The 23,422-nt window shown below is 23.0% G+C and overlaps 1 protein-coding gene across 1 annotated transcript in view; it reads right to left on the reverse strand.

Moving 5' to 3' along the window:
- LOC111635640 (myosin heavy chain, non-muscle-like) overlaps window positions 1-8,469 on the reverse strand; it is a 78,315-nt gene extending 69,846 nt beyond the window's left edge. The window contains 2 exon segments of the mRNA XM_023380660.1: window positions 4,492-4,648; window positions 7,859-8,469. Coding sequence (XP_023236428.1) covers window positions 4,492-4,648; window positions 7,859-8,218 — 517 coding nt within the window. The 5' untranslated portion in view covers window positions 8,219-8,469.
- Between the last annotated feature and the right edge of the window lie 14,953 nt (window positions 8,470-23,422).

Below are 23,422 nucleotides of genomic sequence, written 5' to 3' on the forward strand. Positions count from 1 at the left end.
ACTATAACTTTATTTTAGAATAAAAACAGATAATATATTTTTAATAAATTATGTTGTTTATAATATAATATATTGTCCAACTGTTAACATTTATTACAGATTAAATTTCAAAATGTTATTGTCTGAGATAATGTAAAATTGATTGAAAATATTCATTACTATGATTAATTATTTCAAGTAATTCTGCTTATAATATTCATTATACTTAATAATGAAAAAAGCTAACAACACATAAAATGAGATAGTATTAGTAAGCTTAAACTACCAACTTATTTGTATATTAACAAAAATATAACTCAACAAAACAGTTATTTTGTAAAAATGTATATGTATGCAAGCCATACATAAGTAATTTTAATATAATGAACACATTAATAGAGAGTTTATCATACTTAAAATTATCATATAAATAATTTATAACAAGATTATGGAAAAAAAAATATTTAGAACATACTTTACTGTACAATTATCTAAATAAAATTATTATTTATTAGTTGTGTGCACTCTTAGTCAAACAAGAGCTATTAATAATAGTATAGTAATTAGTTGATTGTCTGTTTTATATCAAATTTAAACTATTAATTAATTACTTTATGAAATAATCCAGCAATGGATTGCTTAACTTTTCTGGCAACATTTGATGGCCAAATTTGTTATGATATTTTATTAAAAACTTTTCATACTTTTAACTATTATAAAATGGCAAAAAAATTTTGAGGGTAGGGATGGGTTTTATACAAAATTGTAAATGCTAAAAAGAAGTAAAATCATCATTAAGTCTAACCCTACTGGAGATATGACACAACCCACCTTTATCTCCCCACCCCATCGTTTACTTTTAATCATCAAAATTCAATAGCATCAATCTCCCTGCAAAATTTCAGAAATTTTCAACAAAAAGAAGCACAGAAGTTATTAAGCTTCAAAGAGGGTGGACAAAATCGTGCCCCCCACAAACACCTGTACATACAGAAACCCCCCAAAATTTTTTGCATTCTCCACGTTTCAAGGTCCCGAATCCAAAAATGTAAAAATCTGGGGTGGCGTCATTTTTTGACCAATCACTATACTTTCCTTCTGTTATATATAACAGAACCTGGAAAGTAAAATGTATAAACTTATCCATATTTGTGTATTTTTGATTAAATCTTAAATTTTGTTTGAAATGATTTAATTCTCATGATTCTTAATGAATTTAAAACTGTAAACAATAAATAACATTTACCAAAGTTATCACAAGCAAATTGCAAAGTTGCTATTGTTTATGTCAATAAAGATATTTGAAATGACATATACTATTTTCGAAATGAGAATATTAATTTAGAACACTAACTTTTATTTTAATAAATTATTCATATGTATCAGTCAATACAAAATAATATACTTATAAAATAATGCACTTATTTTAAATAGAATAATTGATAAAATATGATATTAAAATATGAAATATTTTTATATCCTATCATAACATTAAAATTGAAATATTTAAATATCCGTCATCATGCAGTATTTTGAATATCTTAACATTTAATTTACCTTATTCTTTAAGTAAGAAGCACTGCTTTAAAATCACTCAGGTATGTTAATAAATTTCTTAAGAATTATTCTTGTATATAGATTATGAATTTCACATCCAAGACTTATTACTTAAATATTAAGTATTTGATTAGATAAAATGATTTATATTAATATAAAAATTTTAATATTTTTTTTATGATAAATATTTAATAAATTATAAAACAAAAATAATTTAATGTAGATATTTAAATGTATTAATTATACAAAAATCTACATAAAAAATATTTAATATTTATAACAGAAATAACTGACATTTCCCATTATACAAGGTCTCAAAATATTGTCTTCTGTAAACAATAGAAATCTTAACATATTAATTATATGATTCATATTTAAACTATCATGTTGCAAAAAATATCTCAAATGTATAATATATGTACAGTGTGCAGTATATATACATATATTTTATTTATGTTATAAAATATTATGGAATTATTCATGGAAATAAACAATTCACAGTCAAATTACTGATCATACAGAAACATTTTCAATAGCCTAACTTCAGTTCAAATCATCTTATAACAGGTGGACAATAATAATTGTATGGACAATAGTTAAACTGAAAGTAAAATTAATGGTCTGAAAATGTTTTTCATATATGAAACAGTTGTACTTTTATAAAGGGAGTATTTATAAGTAGAAATGAAATTGGAAGGAAGATATAATAAAAAAAAATTGTTTTAATAATCAATAACTGAACTGAACTGATGACAAATTCTTTTCATACTACCTGTTCATAATACTATTATCAATTTATTAAAAATTTCTCTTATAAAATTTATAATATTTATGGTTCTGTTCATAAGAAATGCATAAAATGTATTAAATATATCAAATTATCAAACATAATGAATACAACTATTACTTAGTACATAACAGAGAAAACAAATTTTTCAAATTTTGAGATTCATACTTTAACAAAACATTTTATAATAATCAAATTTAAATAAAATTAATTCAATTCAGCTACTTATACTTAATATTTATTAAACTGATTAAAAAACTACGTTGTGAAAGAAAATTCTTTTGGTAATAAAATGTACAGGTCGGCTTGATGGATGAGGAAAAATGCCTCAAGCAGTAAAGTGAGAGAAGCAGCAAACTAAAATGGTCAAAATGTTCAAAAGGGAAAGAAAATAACCAAAAATAAAAATTAAAAGCCAAATAAAGTAAATGTATATTCAAATTTGTTTATAAATAGTTCATACAAGTCTGCCAGCACTAGAAGTGCTCTATTGGCAATCATTCTGGAAGGAAGAGAAATAAACCAATTTTGCCTCAGGCACAAGTTACCATCAAGCCAGAACTGAAAATACATATGGAACTTCAAGATAACAAGTTTATCAAACTTGTGTCATAAATTACTTCATATAAAGTGTATTAATTATCAATATTTAATACTTAAAATAAAGCCATTGATGCTCAACATATTTTTCATGTAAGAAATAATTACTTCTATAAAGAAGGCTGTTGTGTGTGTATATATATTATAAATGGGGCTTTACAATATACAATCTTTATATTGTAAATTGTAAAGGTACAGACAGTACAAGAGTATAATGTATTAGCTCTTACCAATAGGTTGTAAATTGTAAAAGTTACAGATCTGCTGAATTTTTGATTGAACCATTTTAAGTCTAATTAATAATCCAAAACAAAATAATTTGAATACAGGTACGTGATTAGGTTGTCATCATGTTAAATTTAATAATTATAAATTAAATTATAATGTAATTATAATAAAAATTAATTTTTAACTTTAATTTATACTCTCTCAATAGCTCAATCAAAACTCCAGCAGACCATTTAGTAATTCTAATGTATTGGGTTAATGGATGTTATCTCTCATGCTTTTGCAGTTTAGCATAGTTTTGTTTTTATGATAAAATATTAAAGTTCCTTCAAAAAAGGCTTATTAGGAAAAATGTCACGAGGCCATTGACTAGCCACCTCATACCACCATTCAGCCCTAAGTATGTACAATAGTCTAGTAAATAGATAAAATGAATATATATTATTATATACAGGCAAATTTATTATGAAAGTTCAAGTAAAAGTTTCTTAAATTATTCATTACTACTCAGATTCTCAAACGAGAACCTTACAAAAAATGTTCATGTTTAATTATCAGTTTAAAGATTTAAAAAGTTGTTTCTCCATCATCATCTTTCTTCAATATATTTTTACAATTTAAATATCATTTAAATAGTTATTACTTAAATATTAACATATTATACATTAAAATAATAAACTAATACTAAATTATAATGTAAATTGCATTAAAATAATCTAGTATCACTATAATAATCACTAATACATAATTTATAATAATAATAATAATAATAAACTAAAATAAAATTATTGTTATTTTGATATTAGTTATAAAAATTTCAAATTATTTATAAAAAATTCTCCACTGAAAAAAGGCATTTTTTAAATATATAAAAGGTCAATGTATTTTTTTTTATTATACTAAATATTCTATTTTTATTTAAAAATAATTTTAAAAATTTCGTTTAATTTAGTAAAAAAAATTTTTTAAAAAATGTAAAATATTAGAATATCACTTGATTACATCGGAGAATGTAAATTATATAAGTATTTTCTCAATTTAAATATGAGCTACAAGTCAAGGTCTTTTGAATGATCAAATATTAAACGTTTTTTAAGAAAAAAAATCATCTAATCGGGTCAAAAATATTATAATATATTGAAAGTAATGTAAAATATGATAAACAATATAATCATTTCTCTGCCTTATTACATCAGTTAAACGATTATATTTCATATGTCACTACTTATTGAACGATAAGTATCGAGTGATTTACGTCCTAGTAGTTGACTATATTTGGTAAGGATATTCGAATATTTTTCTACCCGGACGTAAGTTGATTAAATATGAGCAGCTGGTACCTTGCAACATGCTGCGGTAAGCTCCATCGGTAACAGCAAAGATATGGGGTGGAACTTCATGCCTTTTCTTTCCTTTGTAAAGTTCGATCACTTTTTCTGCATAGATTGGAAGCTTCTTATAAGGATTGACGACCACACAAAATAACCCCGAATATGTCTGAAAACGAATAGAAAATGATGTTAAATTAGGAAACTTTTTTTTTAAATTGAACGAGCTAAATAATTTTAGAAGTAAAAAAAAATGCCTAAATACAGAATTTTATCGGCCTTTCTCAATAAAAATATTCACACGTTAAGTACAAAATTGGATTCGTTCCAAACAAACAATAAATTTATCGTTGTAATTCGTTTAAAAAACGAATAACAAGTTATAACTCGCATATTTGTTAGTTCAAAACAACTTAAACGAGCTTTAATAAATTTAAAACTTAATAGAAACGATTTTAAATAGAGTATAATTTTTATAAATTTTATTGAGTTTTTTAACTGTGACACGAAGCATTCCGCTGAATTCTTAATAGAAAACTGATTTTTTTTAAAGCATTCGAATGATATAATCTAATAGTTAACTTAGGTCAAATTACTTTTAACAACGAAAATCCATTGGAACAGATACAGTTGTCTGCAATCAATGACTATTGTGCTATCGTCATCAAGTACGTAAGTCATTCACAAAATGTTTTTTAATGGTTTCATAGGAATTTCTCGTAATCTCTTGACGCTGTCTTTATGATAAAAAGTTCTTTCATTCTATAAACTCACTTTTAATAGCGTTACAGCGGATGCTATTATATAGTTACATGTTTACCATTATTACAACAATAACTGTTTTCTTTCGGCTTACCTTAAATTTAATTGATCATCAACTCGACAAAACCAACCGTTAAAAAATAAATTACTCTATTCCTTCACAATGAAAAGGCAACGATAAATAAACCCATTAACGCATAATAGAAAAACTACTGCTATTTATGACTGTTCATAAATCTTTAAAATTACCACAGAGTAAATAAATATTTCGTAAGATTGCAGTTTATTTTTAAATAATATATATATATATATACATATAATCTTTAAAACAACTATGTATAGATAATACAATGAATTATCCATCTTTGAATAATTTTTCTTTTTAAAATTGTGATTATATATGAATTTATTTTTAAAAACGGCAAAACAAGATATTGTATTATCTAAAATCTTTGAAAAATTACAAATTCGAACATTGAACTTTGATTCTTCTAAAGTATAAAAGGCTGATCACCGCAACGGATAAATCATTTAAACTAGACAAATCTGACAATTCGAGGGTTTTTTTAATGACTGATGGCATTTTTGGCACACTTTCTAACTAGGTATTTCAACATTCAATCCACAAGAAGCCGACAAAACTTATTTCTAGACTTGTCAGTAAACAAATACTAGTGAAAAATCGGTTATCAAACCCGGACACGATTCAAACAAAAAAAAAAAAAAACAAAGAGTCAATCAAATACAAGTGAACTTTAAATTCTACTTCTCTACAATTTCTCTAATATATAACTAGAATTTTTTTAGGAAGAGAACTCTCTCTTGTTCCAGGACATCCTGGATAAATCCGGTGGAACTTCCTTACTTTGGAGGAAAAGGGTGCAGTTGTAAATGAACTGATCAAATTCATTTTATCAAAAAATATTTAGTGGTCTGGCTAACATTCCTGATGATTAAAATAGGCGTGTTCTATTAAAACGAATGATTCAATAAAAATTTTTAAAAAAATAATAAAAACAAAAATAACTGCCCTATGGCTCGAGTAAATTCTTCATTCTATAGGTCAATAGACAAAAACTTATGGAATGAAGGCGCCTGGTTCTCCTGCAAGGCGATGATTTACTGAAACAAGATAACATCCCCGTTTGACAGGTTGGAAGGAGACCAGTCGAGAAAACAACTTCCACTTCTTTCCGAACGAATTGTAACGATTACATTTATGTCTGAAGTATACAATTCGATACCGAAATACCATTATAACTGACGTCATCGGAGAGCTTACCCGATGAATTAAGAGTAAGAAATTATCAAACACGCAATGTCATTCAAGAACAGGATATTAAATGATCTTCAAATTAAATTTTCGTTTTAAAGAAAAAATAAAAAAAAAAAAACGGAACGACGAAATGTGCTTCTCGATCACACTCTTACATCACGATGACTTCAACGGTCTGTCCATAAAGTTTGACCTTTTATAGTCCGATTCGACACGATAAACATCCGCTTGTTCCTGCGATTTCGCAACAGAAAACGGCAATCGCAGAATTCAAATACACTCTCTGTATTTGGATCGACGACGTTATTTCTGATCAAAAACAATCCTTTATTAGCATTTCCACCTGTTCTATTTTCTTGACCTAAAGAAAATTCAGACAACCGTCGCCAATGCGACGACGCCCAATTCGAACTTAACACTATAAAAAAAAAAAAAAACATTGTTTCATTGATTTAATTTCTTTAAATTAGGCATATTAAATAAAGAAACTAATTCGGTTTATTCTGACTTTAACGACTGATTTACATAAAAGCAGAAGTAAAACATCAAAGTATTGTTTGGTGCCATCTGTGTAACACGTTTCATTAAACAGAATGTCTAAATCATGCTTCCCTGTACAAAAAAAAAATTCTGTAGGGAATTTATTTTCTATTGAAAAACTTGTTAGTAATTTCACAACTTAGCAAATATTTCGAAATTCTGATATATCACTGTAAGATTCATTCTTATGATAAATAAGCTAATAAATGAAATTTTAAATTGATTTCTTAATATAAGACTCAAGTATTTATCGGCCTCATCTAAATATAGACTTAATTACCCTTATTTAACACCGCAAGATATTAAATGTTTATCAATTATGAATAAAAAGTGCAGTACATATTATCTTTCAGATATTAATGCAGGAATGTGGAATGCTCACATTAAAAAAAAATTTTCATAATGTACTGTACAGTACATGTAAATGAACACAATTAATAAATTTACGATTAATATTTAATTGTATTTTAATAAATTTAAGCTGATAATTGTACTGCAAAACTAAGAAAAGTAAATTAAATATTTGTTTTAATTGTGATATTTCTCACAATTAAACTAATTATTCCAAATGTCTCCATTTACAGTACATTTACTGAATTAAATTCTCTATTGTCACATAAATGCGATAATTGACTCATCGCACACGTTAATTATCGAACGTTCGTATTAAATTTCGCATATAACAGTGACGGCGAATTTGAATTGTATTCATATTAATTAACTTGCGAACTGTTCGAAAGTCAATTAATTTAACATCCATACCAGAACCACGTGAAGTTAAGACGAAAAAGAATTACTTACATAAATAAGGCCGGAGTAATATCTGTCTTTGAGATTATGCAGGACGGATGCTTCGTTGAGACAGGTGAGTTCGGCCATATCCTCCACCTTATTGAACTTTGGTGGATTCATTTTTTGAACATCATCCTTGTTAACCAGGCATCTTTTACCGGTCTCTACGACCTCCACTTCCAGCTCGTCACCCTTTTCTCCTTTTATACTCGCCGCTACAAAACCGTGATTTTCGTGAGGTATCCATATTAATTTCTTCGAAGTCCATTCGGCTTGTGCCGTGGGATCGTTAACAACGTTTTTATCTACCACTAAATACTTCAATTCTGGATTGTTACCGACATCGAAATTTGACGTCTCGGCGGCCATCTTGGTTTCAATCTCCGTTAATACCGGCTCTTTTAAATAACGATGAGACCGCTGAATGACCACAGCTCGGGTTATCCTTTACGTAAACCCTACGAGGAGAGGACTGCGTAGAGCGTAAAAAGAATTACACGGTAAAGAAACTGTATTAAATGTCAAAGCCGTTCCATCTACGATCATAACCGAGCGACGACTGGTCACCGTAGCAACCGATCAACTTCTCTTAGTAATCGGATCACGTGACTCTCCCGCCGTTGTGACTGTGGCTCCGTCTGGTAAGAGCTCTCTTACGTGACTCATCGCAACCACCAGACTAATTTTATTGTTTGTTTTTTTTTAAATTAATTTAATTATCATTAAATATACGGATTATAATTATTAAATATACCGATAAATTTTAATTATAAGGATTTATATAAAGTAATTTTTAGAAATTTTCTTATATATTTTATCGAGAATTTTTTATTTTTTTTATTTTTTTCTAAAGAAAATGTATTTTTATAGAAAAATCTAACGCCGTGCCCGAAATGTTTGTTTAATTTTTGGAGCCGTCCCTTTTTTTAGACGTTTGTTTATATACTTTTTGAGAATTGTGTAGAGAAGTTTGTTGAACTAGTTGCCATCAGGTAGGATGAAGTCGATGACGTAGATATCCTGCATTTAACGGAAGTTACCAACGGTATTTGATGTTTTCGCGGACAAGGTTTGGTCGCGAACAAAGGCATAGTTACCTCGTGACGCCACACCACACCTACGCAAACTTATACACATCTTCGTCTATCATAAATCACTGTTTACTCCTAGCATAAAGCTAGGCTTTCATACAAAAACCGAAGTTAGTTTATAAGAAAAATATTATAAAAAAAAAAAAATTATATATCCGTTACGCTTTATCGCTTCTGTAAGTTCGTTGACGTAATAGGAATTAATCCCGAAACATTCTGTACCGTTATGATATCAAATTCGATTCGTATGTTAGAAAAAAACGTCGTTAAAACGGCAAAAAATGACGTATCGACGTTCGAAAATTCGTAGTGATTTTGCATATAAAAAAATAGTTTAGTTACAAAGAATTATTGTTTATTTAAGAACGACAGGTTGACGTTTGTCATTTTATCCCATCCACTTATTATTAAATGGGGTTTTTTTTCCTGTGTTCTCTCTCTTTGCAGTTCCACAGTTTCATCTTTCAGATTTTGACCTTGGAAAATGCAGAAACGTTTAGAGATTTAAAGGAGAACGAAAAGAAAAAAAAAGAACAGAATTGTGTTTCTAAGTAGAATTGATTGATATTCTCAGAAAGTCGACATATATACATGCAGATTATAACCATTTTTAGACATTCGCCAATAAAATTCAGTATGTATAAAATCAAAAATATAAATTATATATTTAAAAAAAAAGCTATGGAATCTTATACATGCAATCCATATACTGTAATGTATATAAGTATACTTGTTGCAGTTGAAGTGTTTTATACTCAATTATACAATTCAGAATGAATACACAAAAGTTTGTTAAAGAGGATATAGAAGTTTATTCTGCTTTAAAATTATTTTGTTTATAGATAAATAGGATATTTTTCTCTTTCATTAATGTTTTTATTTATCTTGTATCTGATTCCGACATAAACAGTGTTTTTATTTCTACATAAGATAACAAATTGCTTTATAAAATTTATGACATTTTTATGGATATCGTATTCTTATACTTAAAACATAGCATAATAAAAATGCACTCTTGAAAAAAAAAAAAAAATACATTATATAAAAACCGAAGAGTCATTCTATATCAGACATTCAGTGGAAAATCCAAACTCTATATAGGTTTTTGCTTAAGCAAATTTATAATTAATGCTGTTAAAGTAATGAGTTTCTCAGTCATGCATCTATAGCTAAACAAGGATATTATTTTGCTCCATAATGCACTATCATGATATAATAAATAAATGCTAATTTGTGATTATAATTAAAGCAAAAATATTTTATTATATAGTTAATAAATATCTCAATCTATAAATCACACATTATTAACTATATTATTAATTTATTTTTAGTTACATTTAATTAACATATAATTGATCTTATAACCATTTTATCTTGTTTTTTGTGTTTTTTATAAAATAAAAACAAGATTCTAAGCTAAATTTTCTTTAAAAAATTATATATATTAAGCTTTTCTCTCGATATATAATTATTTTTCCAGAGCCAGAAAGTCGGCATGGATGTTTAACCTGACATAGTTCTCCTTAACTCGAACTGTGCCCGATTTCAACACGTAGCACCTCATTGTCAAAAATATTAAAATTAAAAAAAAAAATTGCTTAAATCCCACTGTGAGAGTTTCGATTATATTAATACATTTTGTCCTAATTTAATTGCATAACATAGTATTCCCAGCATAAAAATGATATCCTCAAAAAAATTATTTTAATTCAATATATGGAAATAATAATAATGCAAAATATAGGCCAGATAATAATGTATAAACATCTGTAAGTTGCGAACTATTTTAAAAAATATTTAAATTCTATGTACGGTACTTTAAATACTTTATAGATTACAATTACAGATAAACGCGTGTTTATATGTATAATAATTAATAAAATTGAAAGCGTGGAGGAGGCATTTCCGCATTTATTTTTGGCAACAAATTTATAAAAGAAAGTTTTATATTTTTAAGAAAAAAATAATAATAATAATTTTCGATGAAGATTATAAAAAAAAAAAACAATTAAAAATCTGAATATCTTCAAACCACTCCTATTAAAATTCTTTCGTTGACCCGCTTTTTAAGACATTCAAGAAAACTAAACAAGCTGCTGTTGTTGTCCTTTAACCCATTTATATTGCGTAAAACGTTACGTGTACGTAGTGACGCGATCATATAATGATTATCAAAAAGAGACGGACCATGTACGGTAGAGAAAGTTGGTGAAGACAACCTGACGCCTTTGAGTCCAAAGAGAGGAAAAGTAGAAAGAGAGAGAAAAAAAGAGTTTATAAAGAGGTCAGCAGCGATATAAAACAGCTTTGCTTAATGCAACTGAGGCGTGGCTCTAGTGCTGTATTACCACTTTCGTCTTTAAATGGCTCCCTCCTTTCTCAGATTAATTGGCCGATAAGTGATTAATTGCCATTTTAAATCGGAAAAAAATCGTATACAATATTTATACGTATTGTAAGTTGACCCGTATTTTGACACGATTGAGCTTTGGACCAATATTTATTAATTCAAATATTGATTTTAAATGTCGACCGTTTTAAGGCCAGATCTACGATAACGTGAAGTAATGGACGAGTGAAAGATCGTTTCAATCCGAATTTGGTCGGGAAACGATGGACGTGGACTACTTTAAACAATGATACGAGCCGGAAATCGTGATATATTTTTATATGTAACATATGGTGGAAGAGGCCAATAACCAGTCTTGCAGATAGTCTTGCTTATTCTTCGTTTAGGTTTGAACTATATTGATATATTCGGACGTAAGCGGATGTGATATTTTCCCAATAAACACGTGATTAAATCTTATTATTAGTAAGAATTATGGAGGGAGAAATCAGTTCTCGGTTCCAAGACGATAGATAAATTGGTTCAACCTCTTTTATGTTAAATTAGTAATGCTAACGACGACTGGTGGATGATAAAGATCGTCATAAATTACCGTTGCACTATTATTAATGGCGTAACTTCTTTGATTCCCAGTTGATTATAGCAGTTAAAGGTTACGGTTTTACGGTTATTACGGTTTTCATCTCTAATATGCATTGACGTAAATGAATGACATATTTTTGATTAAAATTTACGATATTTAATCTGATTTAATATTAGAAAAATATACAATTGTATTATAAGATTTTATTTCCTTATTAGGATTTTACCATTTAAAACAATAATGGGTAAAACTGAATGTAAGATTATTATTGGAATTTTCTATTACACACAAGAAAAATCTTTTAATTCCAGTTTAGAATAACTTAAAATTAATGAAATGCCATTAATCATTACTAAAATTCACAATTAAGTTGTATATATATCTAACAGTTTTTAATATAATTAAATAATTTATGCATGTAAAATTAACGTAAGTTAAATATATTAATTAATTTTTATAAATTATTGTATAAGTTTATTTTTAATATAAGTTTTACAAAACTTATATATATAATCTTTAATTAGAGAATTAAAAACTTTATTAAAAATCTGATCATTTCTAAAACAACAATTTCCCCTGAAATAAAATTTTATAATAAATTTAACTAATATTTTAATATATTCAATACATATACTCTTAAACACCTTAATTCTCAAATAATAAGTGTATAAAGTGATTTGTATCTATCTGTAGCTTGGCATATCAGCGTAATTTTAAATGCAGTAAGATTCTATATTGAAATTAGTGTTCAAAATTGATATACATCATATATTTTAATATAAATTTGTTATTATTAATATTTAATTATCATTAAAATTATTTTCTTTTGAAACACTATACATAAAAAATTCTATTAATAAATATATCAGCNAAAAAAAAAAAAAAAAAAAAAAAAAAAAAAAAAAAAAAAAAAAAAAAAAAAAAAAAAAAAAAAAAAAAAAAAAAAAAAAAAAAAAAAAAAAAAAAAAAAAAAAAAAAAAAAAAAAAAAAAAAAAAAAAAAAAAAAAAAAAAAAAAAAAAAAAAAAAAAAAAAAAAAAAAAAAAAAAAAAAAAAAAAAAAAAAAAAAAAAAAAAAAAAAAAAAAAAAAAAAAAAAAAAAAAAAAAAAAAAAAAAAAAAAAAAAAAAAAAAAAAAAAAAAAAAAAAAAAAAAAAAAAAAAAAAAAAAAAAAAAAAAAAAAAAAAAAAAAAAAAAAAAAAAAAAAAAAAAAAAAAAAAAAAAAAAAAAAAAAAAAAAAAAAAAAAAAAAAAAAAAAAAAAAAAAAAAAAAAAAAAAAAAAAAAAAAAAAAAAAAAAAAAAAAAAAAAAAAAAAAAAAAAAAAAAAAAAAAAAAAAAAAAAAAAAAAAAAAAAAAAAAAAAAAAAAAAAAAAAAAAAAAAAAAAAAAAAAAAAAAAAAAAAAAAAAAAAAAAAAAAAAAAAAAAAAAAAAAAAAAAAAAAAAAAAAAAAAAAAAAAAAAAAAAAAAAAAAAAAAAAAAAAAAAAAAAAAAAAAAAAAAAAAAAAAAAAAAAAAAAAAAAAAAAAAAAAAAAAAAAAAAAAAAAAAAAAAAAAAAAAAAAAAAAAAAAAAAAAAAAAAAAAAAAAAAAAAAAAAAAAAAAAAAAAAAAAAAAAAAAAAAAAAAAAAAAAAAAAAAAAAAAAAAAAAAAAAAAAAAAAAAAAAAAAAAAAAAAAAAAAAAAAAAAAAAAAAAAAAAAAAAAAAAAAAAAAAAAAAAAAAAAAAAAAAAAAAAAAAAAAAAAAAAAAAAAAAAAAAAAAAAAAAAAAAAAAAAAAAAAAAAAAAAAAAAAAAAAAAAAAAAAAAAAAAAAAAAAAAAAAAAAAAAAAAAAAAAAAAAAAAAAAAAAAAAAAAAAAAAAAAAAAAAAAAAAAAAAAAAAAAAAAAAAAAAAAAAAAAAAAAAAAAAAAAAAAAAAAAAAAAAAAAAAAAAAAAAAAAAAAAAAAAAAAAAAAAAAAAAAAAAAAAAAAAAAAAAAAAAAAAAAAAAAAAAAAAAAAAAAAAAAAAAAAAAAAAAAAAAAAAAAAAAAAAAAAAAAAAAAAAAAAAAAAAAAAAAAAAAAAAAAAAAAAAAAAAAAAAAAAAAAAAAAAAAAAAAAAAAAAAAAAAAAAAAAAAAAAAAAAAAAAAAAAAAAAAAAAAAAAAAAAAAAAAAAAAAAAAAAAAAAAAAAAAAAAAAAAAAAAAAAAAAAAAAAAAAAAAAAAAAAAAAAAAAAAAAAAAAAAAAAAAAAAAAAAAAAAAAAAAAAAAAAAAAAAAAAAAAAAAAAAAAAAAAAAAAAAAAAAAAAAAAAAAAAAAAAAAAAAAAAAAAAAAAAAAAAAAAAAAAAAAAAAAAAAAAAAAAAAAAAAAAAAAAAAAAAAAAAAAAAAAAAAAAAAAAAAAAAAAAAAAAAAAAAAAAAAAAAAAAAAAAAAAAAAAAAAAAAAAAAAAAAAAAAAAAAAAAAAAAAAAAAAAAAAAAAAAAAAAAAAAAAAAAAAAAAAAAAAAAAAAAAAAAAAAAAAAAAAAAAAAAAAAAAAAAAAAAAAAAAAAAAAAAAAAAAAAAAAAAAAAAAAAAAAAAAAAAAAAAAAAAAAAAAAAAAAAAAAAAAAAAAAAAAAAAAAAAAAAAAAAAAAAAAAAAAAAAAAAAAAAAAAAAAAAAAAAAAAAAAAAAAAAAAAAAAAAAAAAAAAAAAAAAAAAAAAAAAAAAAAAAAAAAAAAAAAAAAAAAAAAAAAAAAAAAAAAAAAAAAAAAAAAAAAAAAAAAAAAAAAAAAAAAAAAAAAAAAAAAAAAAAAAAAAAAAAAAAAAAAAAAAAAAAAAAAAAAAAAAAAAAAAAAAAAAAAAAAAAAAAAAAAAAAAAAAAAAAAAAAAAAAAAAAAAAAAAAAAAAAAAAAAAAAAAAAAAAAAAAAAAAAAAAAAAAAAAAAAAAAAAAAAAAAAAAAAAAAAAAAAAAAAAAAAAAAAAAAAAAAAAAAAAAAAAAAAAAAAAAAAAAAAAAAAAAAAAAAAAAAAAAAAAAAAAAAAAAAAAAAAAAAAAAAAAAAAAAAAAAAAAAAAAAAAAAAAAAAAAAAAAAAAAAAAAAAAAAAAAAAAAAAAAAAAAAAAAAAAAAAAAAAAAAAAAAAAAAAAAAAAAAAAAAAAAAAAAAAAAAAAAAAAAAAAAAAAAAAAAAAAAAAAAAAAAAAAAAAAAAAAAAAAAAAAAAAAAAAAAAAAAAAAAAAAAAAAAAAAAAAAAAAAAAAAAAAAAAAAAAAAAAAAAAAAAAAAAAAAAAAAAAAAAAAAAAAAAAAAAAAAAAAAAAAAAAAAAAAAAAAAAAAAAAAAAAAAAAAAAAAAAAAAAAAAAAAAAAAAAAAAAAAAAAAAAAAAAAAAAAAAAAAAAAAAAAAAAAAAAAAAAAAAAAAAAAAAAAAAAAAAAAAAAAAAAAAAAAAAAAAAAAAAAAAAAAAAAAAAAAAAAAAAAAAAAAAAAAAAAAAAAAAAAAAAAAAAAAAAAAAAAAAAAAAAAAAAAAAAAAAAAAAAAAAAAAAAAAAAAAAAAAAAAAAAAAAAAAAAAAAAAAAAAAAAAAAAAAAAAAAAAAAAAAAAAAAAAAAAAAAAAAAAAAAAAAAAAAAAAAAAAAAAAAAAAAAAAAAAAAAAAAAAAAAAAAAAAAAAAAAAAAAAAAAAAAAAAAAAAAAAAAAAAAAAAAAAAAAAAAAAAAAAAAAAAAAAAAAAAAAAAAAAAAAAAAAAAAAAAAAAAAAAAAAAAAAAAAAAAAAAAAAAAAAAAAAAAAAAAAAAAAAAAAAAAAAAAAAAAAAAAAAAAAAAAAAAAAAAAAAAAAAAAAAAAAAAAAAAAAAAAAAAAAAAAAAAAAAAAAAAAAAAAAAAAAAAAAAAAAAAAAAAAAAAAAAAAAAAAAAAAAAAAAAAAAAAAAAAAAAAAAAAAAAAAAAAAAAAAAAAAAAAAAAAAAAAAAAAAAAAAAAAAAAAAAAAAAAAAAAAAAAAAAAAAAAAAAAAAAAAAAAAAAAAAAAAAAAAAAAAAAAAAAAAAAAAAAAAAAAAAAAAAAAAAAAAAAAAAAAAAAAAAAAAAAAAAAAAAAAAAAAAAAAAAAAAAAAAAAAAAAAAAAAAAAAAAAAAAAAAAAAAAAAAAAAAAAAAAAAAAAAAAAAAAAAAAAAAAAAAAAAAAAAAAAAAAAAAAAAAAAAAAAAAAAAAAAAAAAAAAAAAAAAAAAAAAAAAAAAAAAAAAAAAAAAAAAAAAAAAAAAAAAAAAAAAAAAAAAAAAAAAAAAAAAAAAAAAAAAAAAAAAAAAAAAAAAAAAAAAAAAAAAAAAAAAAAAAAAAAAAAAAAAAAAAAAAAAAAAAAAAAAAAAAAAAAAAAAAAAAAAAAAAAAAAAAAAAAAAAAAAAAAAAAAAAAAAAAAAAAAAAAAAAAAAAAAAAAAAAAAAAAAAAAAAAAAAAAAAAAAAAAAAAAAAAAAAAAAAAAAAAAAAAAAAAAAAAAAAAAAAAAAAAAAAAAAAAAAAAAAAAAAAAAAAAAAAAAAAAAAAAAAAAAAAAAAAAAAAAAAAAAAAAAAAAAAAAAAAAAAAAAAAAAAAAAAAAAAAAAAAAAAAAAAAAAAAAAAAAAAAAAAAAAAAAAAAAAAAAAAAAACTATATATGTAGTCATGTGTGTACATATTATTTGCAAAAATTAATTTGAAAATACTATATACTGTGTAAGTGACCAATGAAAAAATAAAATAATAATAATAATAATGAGCAATTATTTATTGCAACATTAAAAATTGCAGCCTGGCATTGTGACAATCATATTTTTAATAATTTTTTAATTTAAAATATATGCTCTCCACCTCAAATTAGTAGCACCTTGCCCCTGTACATCATACTTTTCCATTAGATAGATGACCGGCATGACTATTGCTAGCTCATTTTAGGAGAAAATTTTTGAATTGAAATAATGTGACTTCCAGTTTTCATTGGAAGTTCGTATATAGTTAATCGGGGCCTCCTGCCCCCAATCTTTCCATATCTTGTCTCAGCTTTCATCCATCTAACTCCATTCTTGAGATTAAGGAACAACAGACAGGTGAACAATGGTTGAAATTTATAGGTCTACAATTTTTTCAAATTGCAGCCCAATAATTCTTATAAATAGTTCAATCAGTAATAAATTCATTGTATTATGGATATTTCCATAACTCATCACATAGAAAAAATTTTAATTTGAAATATATTTAATATTTTTTTAAAATTTACAGAAAGAATTCAAACAATTTAGTCATCTTTTTAAATGGAAATGTGCTTTTCAATAAAATTTGTGAAAGCACTGTACAAAAACTTAATTATATAAGATTTAATGAAATTCCATGATAATATTTTAGGGATACATTCTAGGGTCAAAAATAAGCTTAAAATTTCTTTTTATAAATGTTCTTCAAATCCCACTTTGTTTTTGAGATCTGGCCTGTCAAAAAGATATTTTTCAAATTTCCTGCCAAAATACTAATATTAGTTACAAATTTTTTAATATAATTTTGTATTTTTTTTTTTTTATGCCTCTGTCAACAGACTAAGGTAAATATTGCCCAAGTAGGTCCTGCTGTAATAAATGTAAACAAAGCCTTATCCAATTTAAGATTTTGTAGTGTTCAACTGCTGTACAGTTAAAAAAAAGTTAGAAAACAATAGTTTTTCAATGTAAATTCACTTTAATTTTTTTCAAAAAAAATAAATGTTATTCAATAATAAAATTGAAGACAGTCTGCCCAAAAAGGGACCACCATTTATTATTTCTGTGTTCCAGACAATACATATTCTTGGCTACTGACCTTTCCTTTTAGTTTACTTGTTGCCAGAAGTTTAAAAAGTCCTTTTAAAAAACACAAAATATATATCCAATTAAAATTACAAATAATTTCTAAAAAAGGAACTGGTGACATTCAGATGTCTTTCTTGCATCCATCATACCTTTACAGATGAAAATGTTATTCAAACAGAAAAATTTACAAGAACTGCTCAAAATGTCCTCTGCAGACATGGGCATTTACTTTTTATGAAAACAAAACTCAGTACTCATATTAAAATAAGTTCAATTTCAATGTATTAAAAAATTCTAACACTTAAAATAATGCTTCAATTTGTAACTGTTGGTAACACAAAAGTAGAAAATAAATGGTGACATCTTTTCATAGTGATTTAAAATTTGTTTTTAATTTTTAATATGACTTTTGGCAGGCCAGAACTTGATAACAAAATGGAATTTGAAAAGCTTAAAATCCTCTATAAACATTTATTTTGACCCTAGAATCTATCCCTAAAATATTGGCACAGTTTCATTACACTTTGTATATTTTCATTAAACAAATTTTATTAAGTAATATATTATAAAAATAATTGTAATAAAGTCTTAAGTTAATCATCATTAGTATAAAAATGACAATTTGAATATAGTTCATATAATAGTACTATTAAAACTGATTATAAAAACAAACATAAACATTTGTATTAAGAATAAATTATTGAAAATAATACCATTATATCAAAGATGTTTTCTGATTTAAACTGAATCATATTAAGGATAATTATTTTAGTAATTTAAATGTATTTTATCTATAAATACATTTATAGGGTTGGCAACTAAGTGATTGCGGATTTTGTCAATAGGTGGCCTTAGCACATTTTTTGCTTAGTCATCGTGTTCAAAGCATTTAACCTATATCGTTTTCTTGTTGTTTGGACTTCCACCTTTAATTTAGTAAAAAAATTGTATTGATTAGTTATTTAGTTTCGTTTTTATCCCAATTTAAAAATGGAAGAACAAGACGTGCATTTCAGACATATTTTATTGTATTATTTCCGAAAAGGCAAAAACACATCACAAACACACAAGAAGTTATGTGCCGTATATGGGAATGAAGCCTTGAAAGAAAGGCAGTGTCAAAATTGGTTTGCCAAATTTCGTTCTGGTGATTTTTCACTAAAAAATGCTCAACGATCTGGCCGTCCAGTTGAAGTTGATGAGACCCATATCAAGGCAATTATCGATTCAGATCGTCATAGCACAACTCATGAGATTGCACAGAAGCTCAATGTATCACATACATGCATTAAAAAACAAATTGAAACAGCTTGGCTATGTCAAGAAACTGGATTTATGGGTTCCTCATCAGCTTAAGGAAATTCATTTGACACAACGCATTAGCATCTGTAATTCGCTTCTGAAACACAACAAGATTGATCAATCCATTTCTGAAACGACTGATTACTGGCGACGAAAAGTGGATAGTTTATAACAACATTAATTGGAAAAGATCGTGGGTGATGCGAGATGAACCAGCCCAGACGACACCAAAAGCTGAGAGTCACCAAAAAAAGATTATGCTATCAGTTTGGTGGGATTATAAAGGAATTCTGTACTTTGAACTTTTACCAAGAAACCAAACGATTAATTCAAATGTGTATGTTCAACAACTTGCCAAACTAAGCAATGCAGTTCAAGAAAAGTGGCCAGAATTGGCAGATCATAAAGGTGTTGTTTTCCAGCATGATAATGCAAAGCCCCACACATCTTTGGTCACTTGCCAAAAATTATTGGAGCTAGGTTGGAATGTGTTGTCACATCCACCGTATAGCCCTGACCTTGCGCCTTCAGATTACCATTTATTTTGTTCTATGTAGAACTCCTTAAATGGTAAAATTTTTAATGACGCTGATGATGTAAAAACACACTTAACTCAGTTTTTTGCTGGCAAAAATCAGAAGTTTTATGAACATGGAATTATGACACTGCCTGAAAGATGGCAAGAGGTCATTGACAAAAATGGACAATACCTAATTAAATAAAGTTATATTTTTAAGCAAAAATTTTGAATTTTCCTTCTTACTTAAAATCCGCAATTACTTAGTTGCCAACCCTATATAATGGAGAGAGAGTAGTAGCATAGCTAGGGTAGGGTGGGAAGAGCTGTCTGTCTCAGGTGGCATTTTCAGTGTACTGCAAAAAAAAGGAAAGTGTTTTTGTTGTGATACATACAAGATGCAAAACACGATTTCATTTTTCTACAAAAACACTACTTATCAGAAATTGCCAACAATAGTAATAACTGTATTCCCTTGAAGATGGCTTTATTGACCATCATATGTTGTTTTTTTCATGGAACTGACAAAAATCTAGGACAACCTCAGGCATCACAAACCCTAGCTATGCCACAGACAGATACTATTATCAGTGATGTAACTAGAAATTTTAGTTCCTTATGCAAAATATGATAAAGGTCCTTCAACTCTTAAGGCTTAGTCCTTTACATTCATGATGGAATTAAAACAATTTTTAAATTTCCAATCTTAAAGTTTTGAATAGTTAAATTTTATAGTTAATTATATCATAAATTTGTTTTGTTATAAGCAAATTTAATATCAATCAAAAAAGGAAAAAACTGATTCCAAAACTAATTTACAAAAAGATTTATAAACTAAATAAAAATTATTAGTTGTAACAAAAAAGTAACAAAGATTTTTAAAAATTTCAAAATCACAAAGAAATTACAATTACAATTCTAGCAATTGCAAATAATTTATATCCTATATTTTGGTTAAAGTATGAAAACAAACTAACAGATTAAAACAATGTACTGATCATAAGACATTCATTTATTTATTTATTTGTATGGTTCTCAATCTAAACACTTATGATATATTTTGGTCTGTAGAACAATCTTATAACACTCAAAACTGATAAATATTCATTTATACAATATTACATATTATTATTAATTGTCTTTATGATGTTAAATCTAAGTCTGATCTGATGAATAGTTTTTATTAACTTTTCCCATCAACATATTAAAATATATTCATACAGGTGCAATAAACTGCATTGGAGGCACATGAAATTTTTTTTCATCCTTGAATAAATTACTAGCATATTAGCTGTTTGAAGGATGACTTCATTTCTAATGATAGAAAGTATTATGAAAGTTGTTAAATAATATTTTTTGCATTACAAATGATTGAAATTTGTTTATAAAGAATTGTGAATTTATTAATAGCAATATCTTTAAAATTATATCCAATTTAATAAATTAACATAAACTGAAAATAGAATCATGTAGTTGATAATTATTATAAAAAATTTACTTCAATAACAATTATACTTATTTAAATTGAATAATAATTACAAAATGAGAAAATCTTGATATGCATTAAACTTTGAATTAATATTTTGAAAAATTACAAATTTAAAAACCAAGACACACAGAGAACACACAAGAAATGTCTAGATATGATAAAAGTATTGTTAAATTAAACAACTACAAACCTTTACGGTGCGATATTAAATAAAAAATGTCTCCACTAAGCGCTCGTTAGGTGTCAGAATAAAGGAGCACAAGGCTGACATACAGCACAAAAGAATAACTACTGCACTGGCTCGTTATGCTATGGATCCAGACATCCATCCAGTATTTAACAAAGCCAGGATCATCCACACCACACTTCATACCGAGCATCTGAGATGGATCGAAGGGATATGTATATATAAAGCGGCCCATGACAACAAGTGTATTAACAATAAGGATGAATTGTCTCTATCCCTAGTGTGGCAAACGCTTATATACGACGGAAAAAATTCTATATAAATAAAAAACTTTTACATCGGAAGAATTGCGCATGCAATGAATCCTGCGCATGACAGCTGCAGGATTCATTGATTTCTTTAATCGAATCTCTTTCAAATTTTGTATTCCATCGAATGATTTTTTACGTATTTACGTTTTTTTCACCTGATGAAGAACCTTAAATCAGTTCGAAAACGTTTGTGGGAACTTTTTCTTGATATTTTTATTTAATATCGCACTGTAAAGGTTTGTAGTTGTTTAATTTTCCTATACATGGTGTTGTGGAGAAGTTTGATAAAAGTATTGTTTTCATGTAAATTCATTTTTCTATCCCAATAATTATAAAAAGTTTAACTTTAGTGTAATTTTTTTGTTTTTCCTTTATTGAAATTTTAACAATAACATTGCAACATAAATTTCAGATATATTAAATCTTTTATATCCATAGTCATATATAAAGTTATTTAAAAATAAATTCACTTTTAAAATTAATTTTATAAAGATAAAGTTTACTGAGAATACAGCATTCACAGATCAAAGTTTTTCAATGTTAATTTGAAATATTTATAGAAAAAGTTTATATCAATTATTAAAATAACTTTTAAAAGCAGTCTGCTATGAGTGAAGAAAATATATCTCTAACAATATTTGCCTTCAGTTTTTAAAAGAAACTACAGTGAATAAAGAAAATGTTTTTCAACAGCATATTAGAAAATTCACTCAAACATCAATGTAGTTTAATATTACAACAAGGTTTAATAATATGAACATTTTCTTATTAGTAATATTTTGATGTTTGAGTGAGTTTTTTTTTATTATGTATAACAAATTTTTGGAATGGTGCCCATTAGAAAATGAATACACAACGTATGCATATGATAAGCATTTAAATAATATTTGATGTAGATATTTGATTAAATGAGAACAGTATTTGAAAAAACAATGAATCAGAGAACAATATATGTTCCCTTTTGAAAATAAAGTAATTTTATTTACTATAAAGACATAAGAGAATCACTATCCTAGATATGAACCAATCTGTCAAGCAGATAACTTAATAAAACTAATTCATATTACCAACAAATTTATTAAAATATGTATAATTCACTACCACACAAGAAAAAGATAAATTATTGATAGCTATAAATAGCTAGCAATAATTGAGATAATTATTTAAAAGAAAAATGGAAATTAATAAGATATTATTAAGGCACAAGAAAGCCTTGTTAATATCACAATCATCTCTTATTAATTGCTTTTAAACTTAGTTGCCTAGTAAATTGTTTTTAAACTCAGAATTAGTATTTGCTAGAATCAACATTCCAAAAATCTACTGAACAATTAAGGGTCACAGTTAGAGAATTACAAGGATTATCAAGTAAACTGTGAACTCTCTCTCATACAAAAGTTAGCCTGGAATCAGTAAAAGATAGTAATATTTGCACTTCATTCCAAACAAGGTCAAATGTACCACTAGTCTATCCACTATTCTGTTCCTTTGATGATGAAAAAGAGATAATTATCATGTGCAAAAGTTTTTGAGTAAATTTGCTTGTTAACACCTAAGACAGTTTCTTTTTTCTGTAAATAAATAAATAAATTTTGAATACTGCCAAAACAAAATAATTATCATATAATCTTCCTTATCCAGATGGCCTGTAGCAAATATTTATAAAAAAAACTATTTGCACTCTACTTTTTGTAAAAATTTTAACATTTGAGCTCAGTCAATGTATTGCAGAGAAAGTTTTTTTATTTGACATTAGACAGTGTTTAAGTTGCAGTGACTTACAAAAGTGTAAATTTTCATGGCATTTCTATTTCCATTTTAAATATTCTTTCAAAATAAGAAATTGAAAAGTGAATCTTATTGGAAATTTATCTCCATATTAATCTAATCATTTTTTAACATTCTTGAACAATTTGAAACTGTTTTCTGCATGTTAAATGATATGTAGTAAGAATGCTCAAAATGACTATTTGCAACTATTCTAGATAGAGAA

Source organism: Centruroides sculpturatus, unplaced genomic scaffold (assembly GCF_000671375.1).
Source record: "Centruroides sculpturatus isolate CEXI.00-Female unplaced genomic scaffold, Cexi_2.0 scaffold738, whole genome shotgun sequence".
Classification (NCBI taxonomy): domain Eukaryota; kingdom Metazoa; phylum Arthropoda; class Arachnida; order Scorpiones; family Buthidae; genus Centruroides; species Centruroides sculpturatus.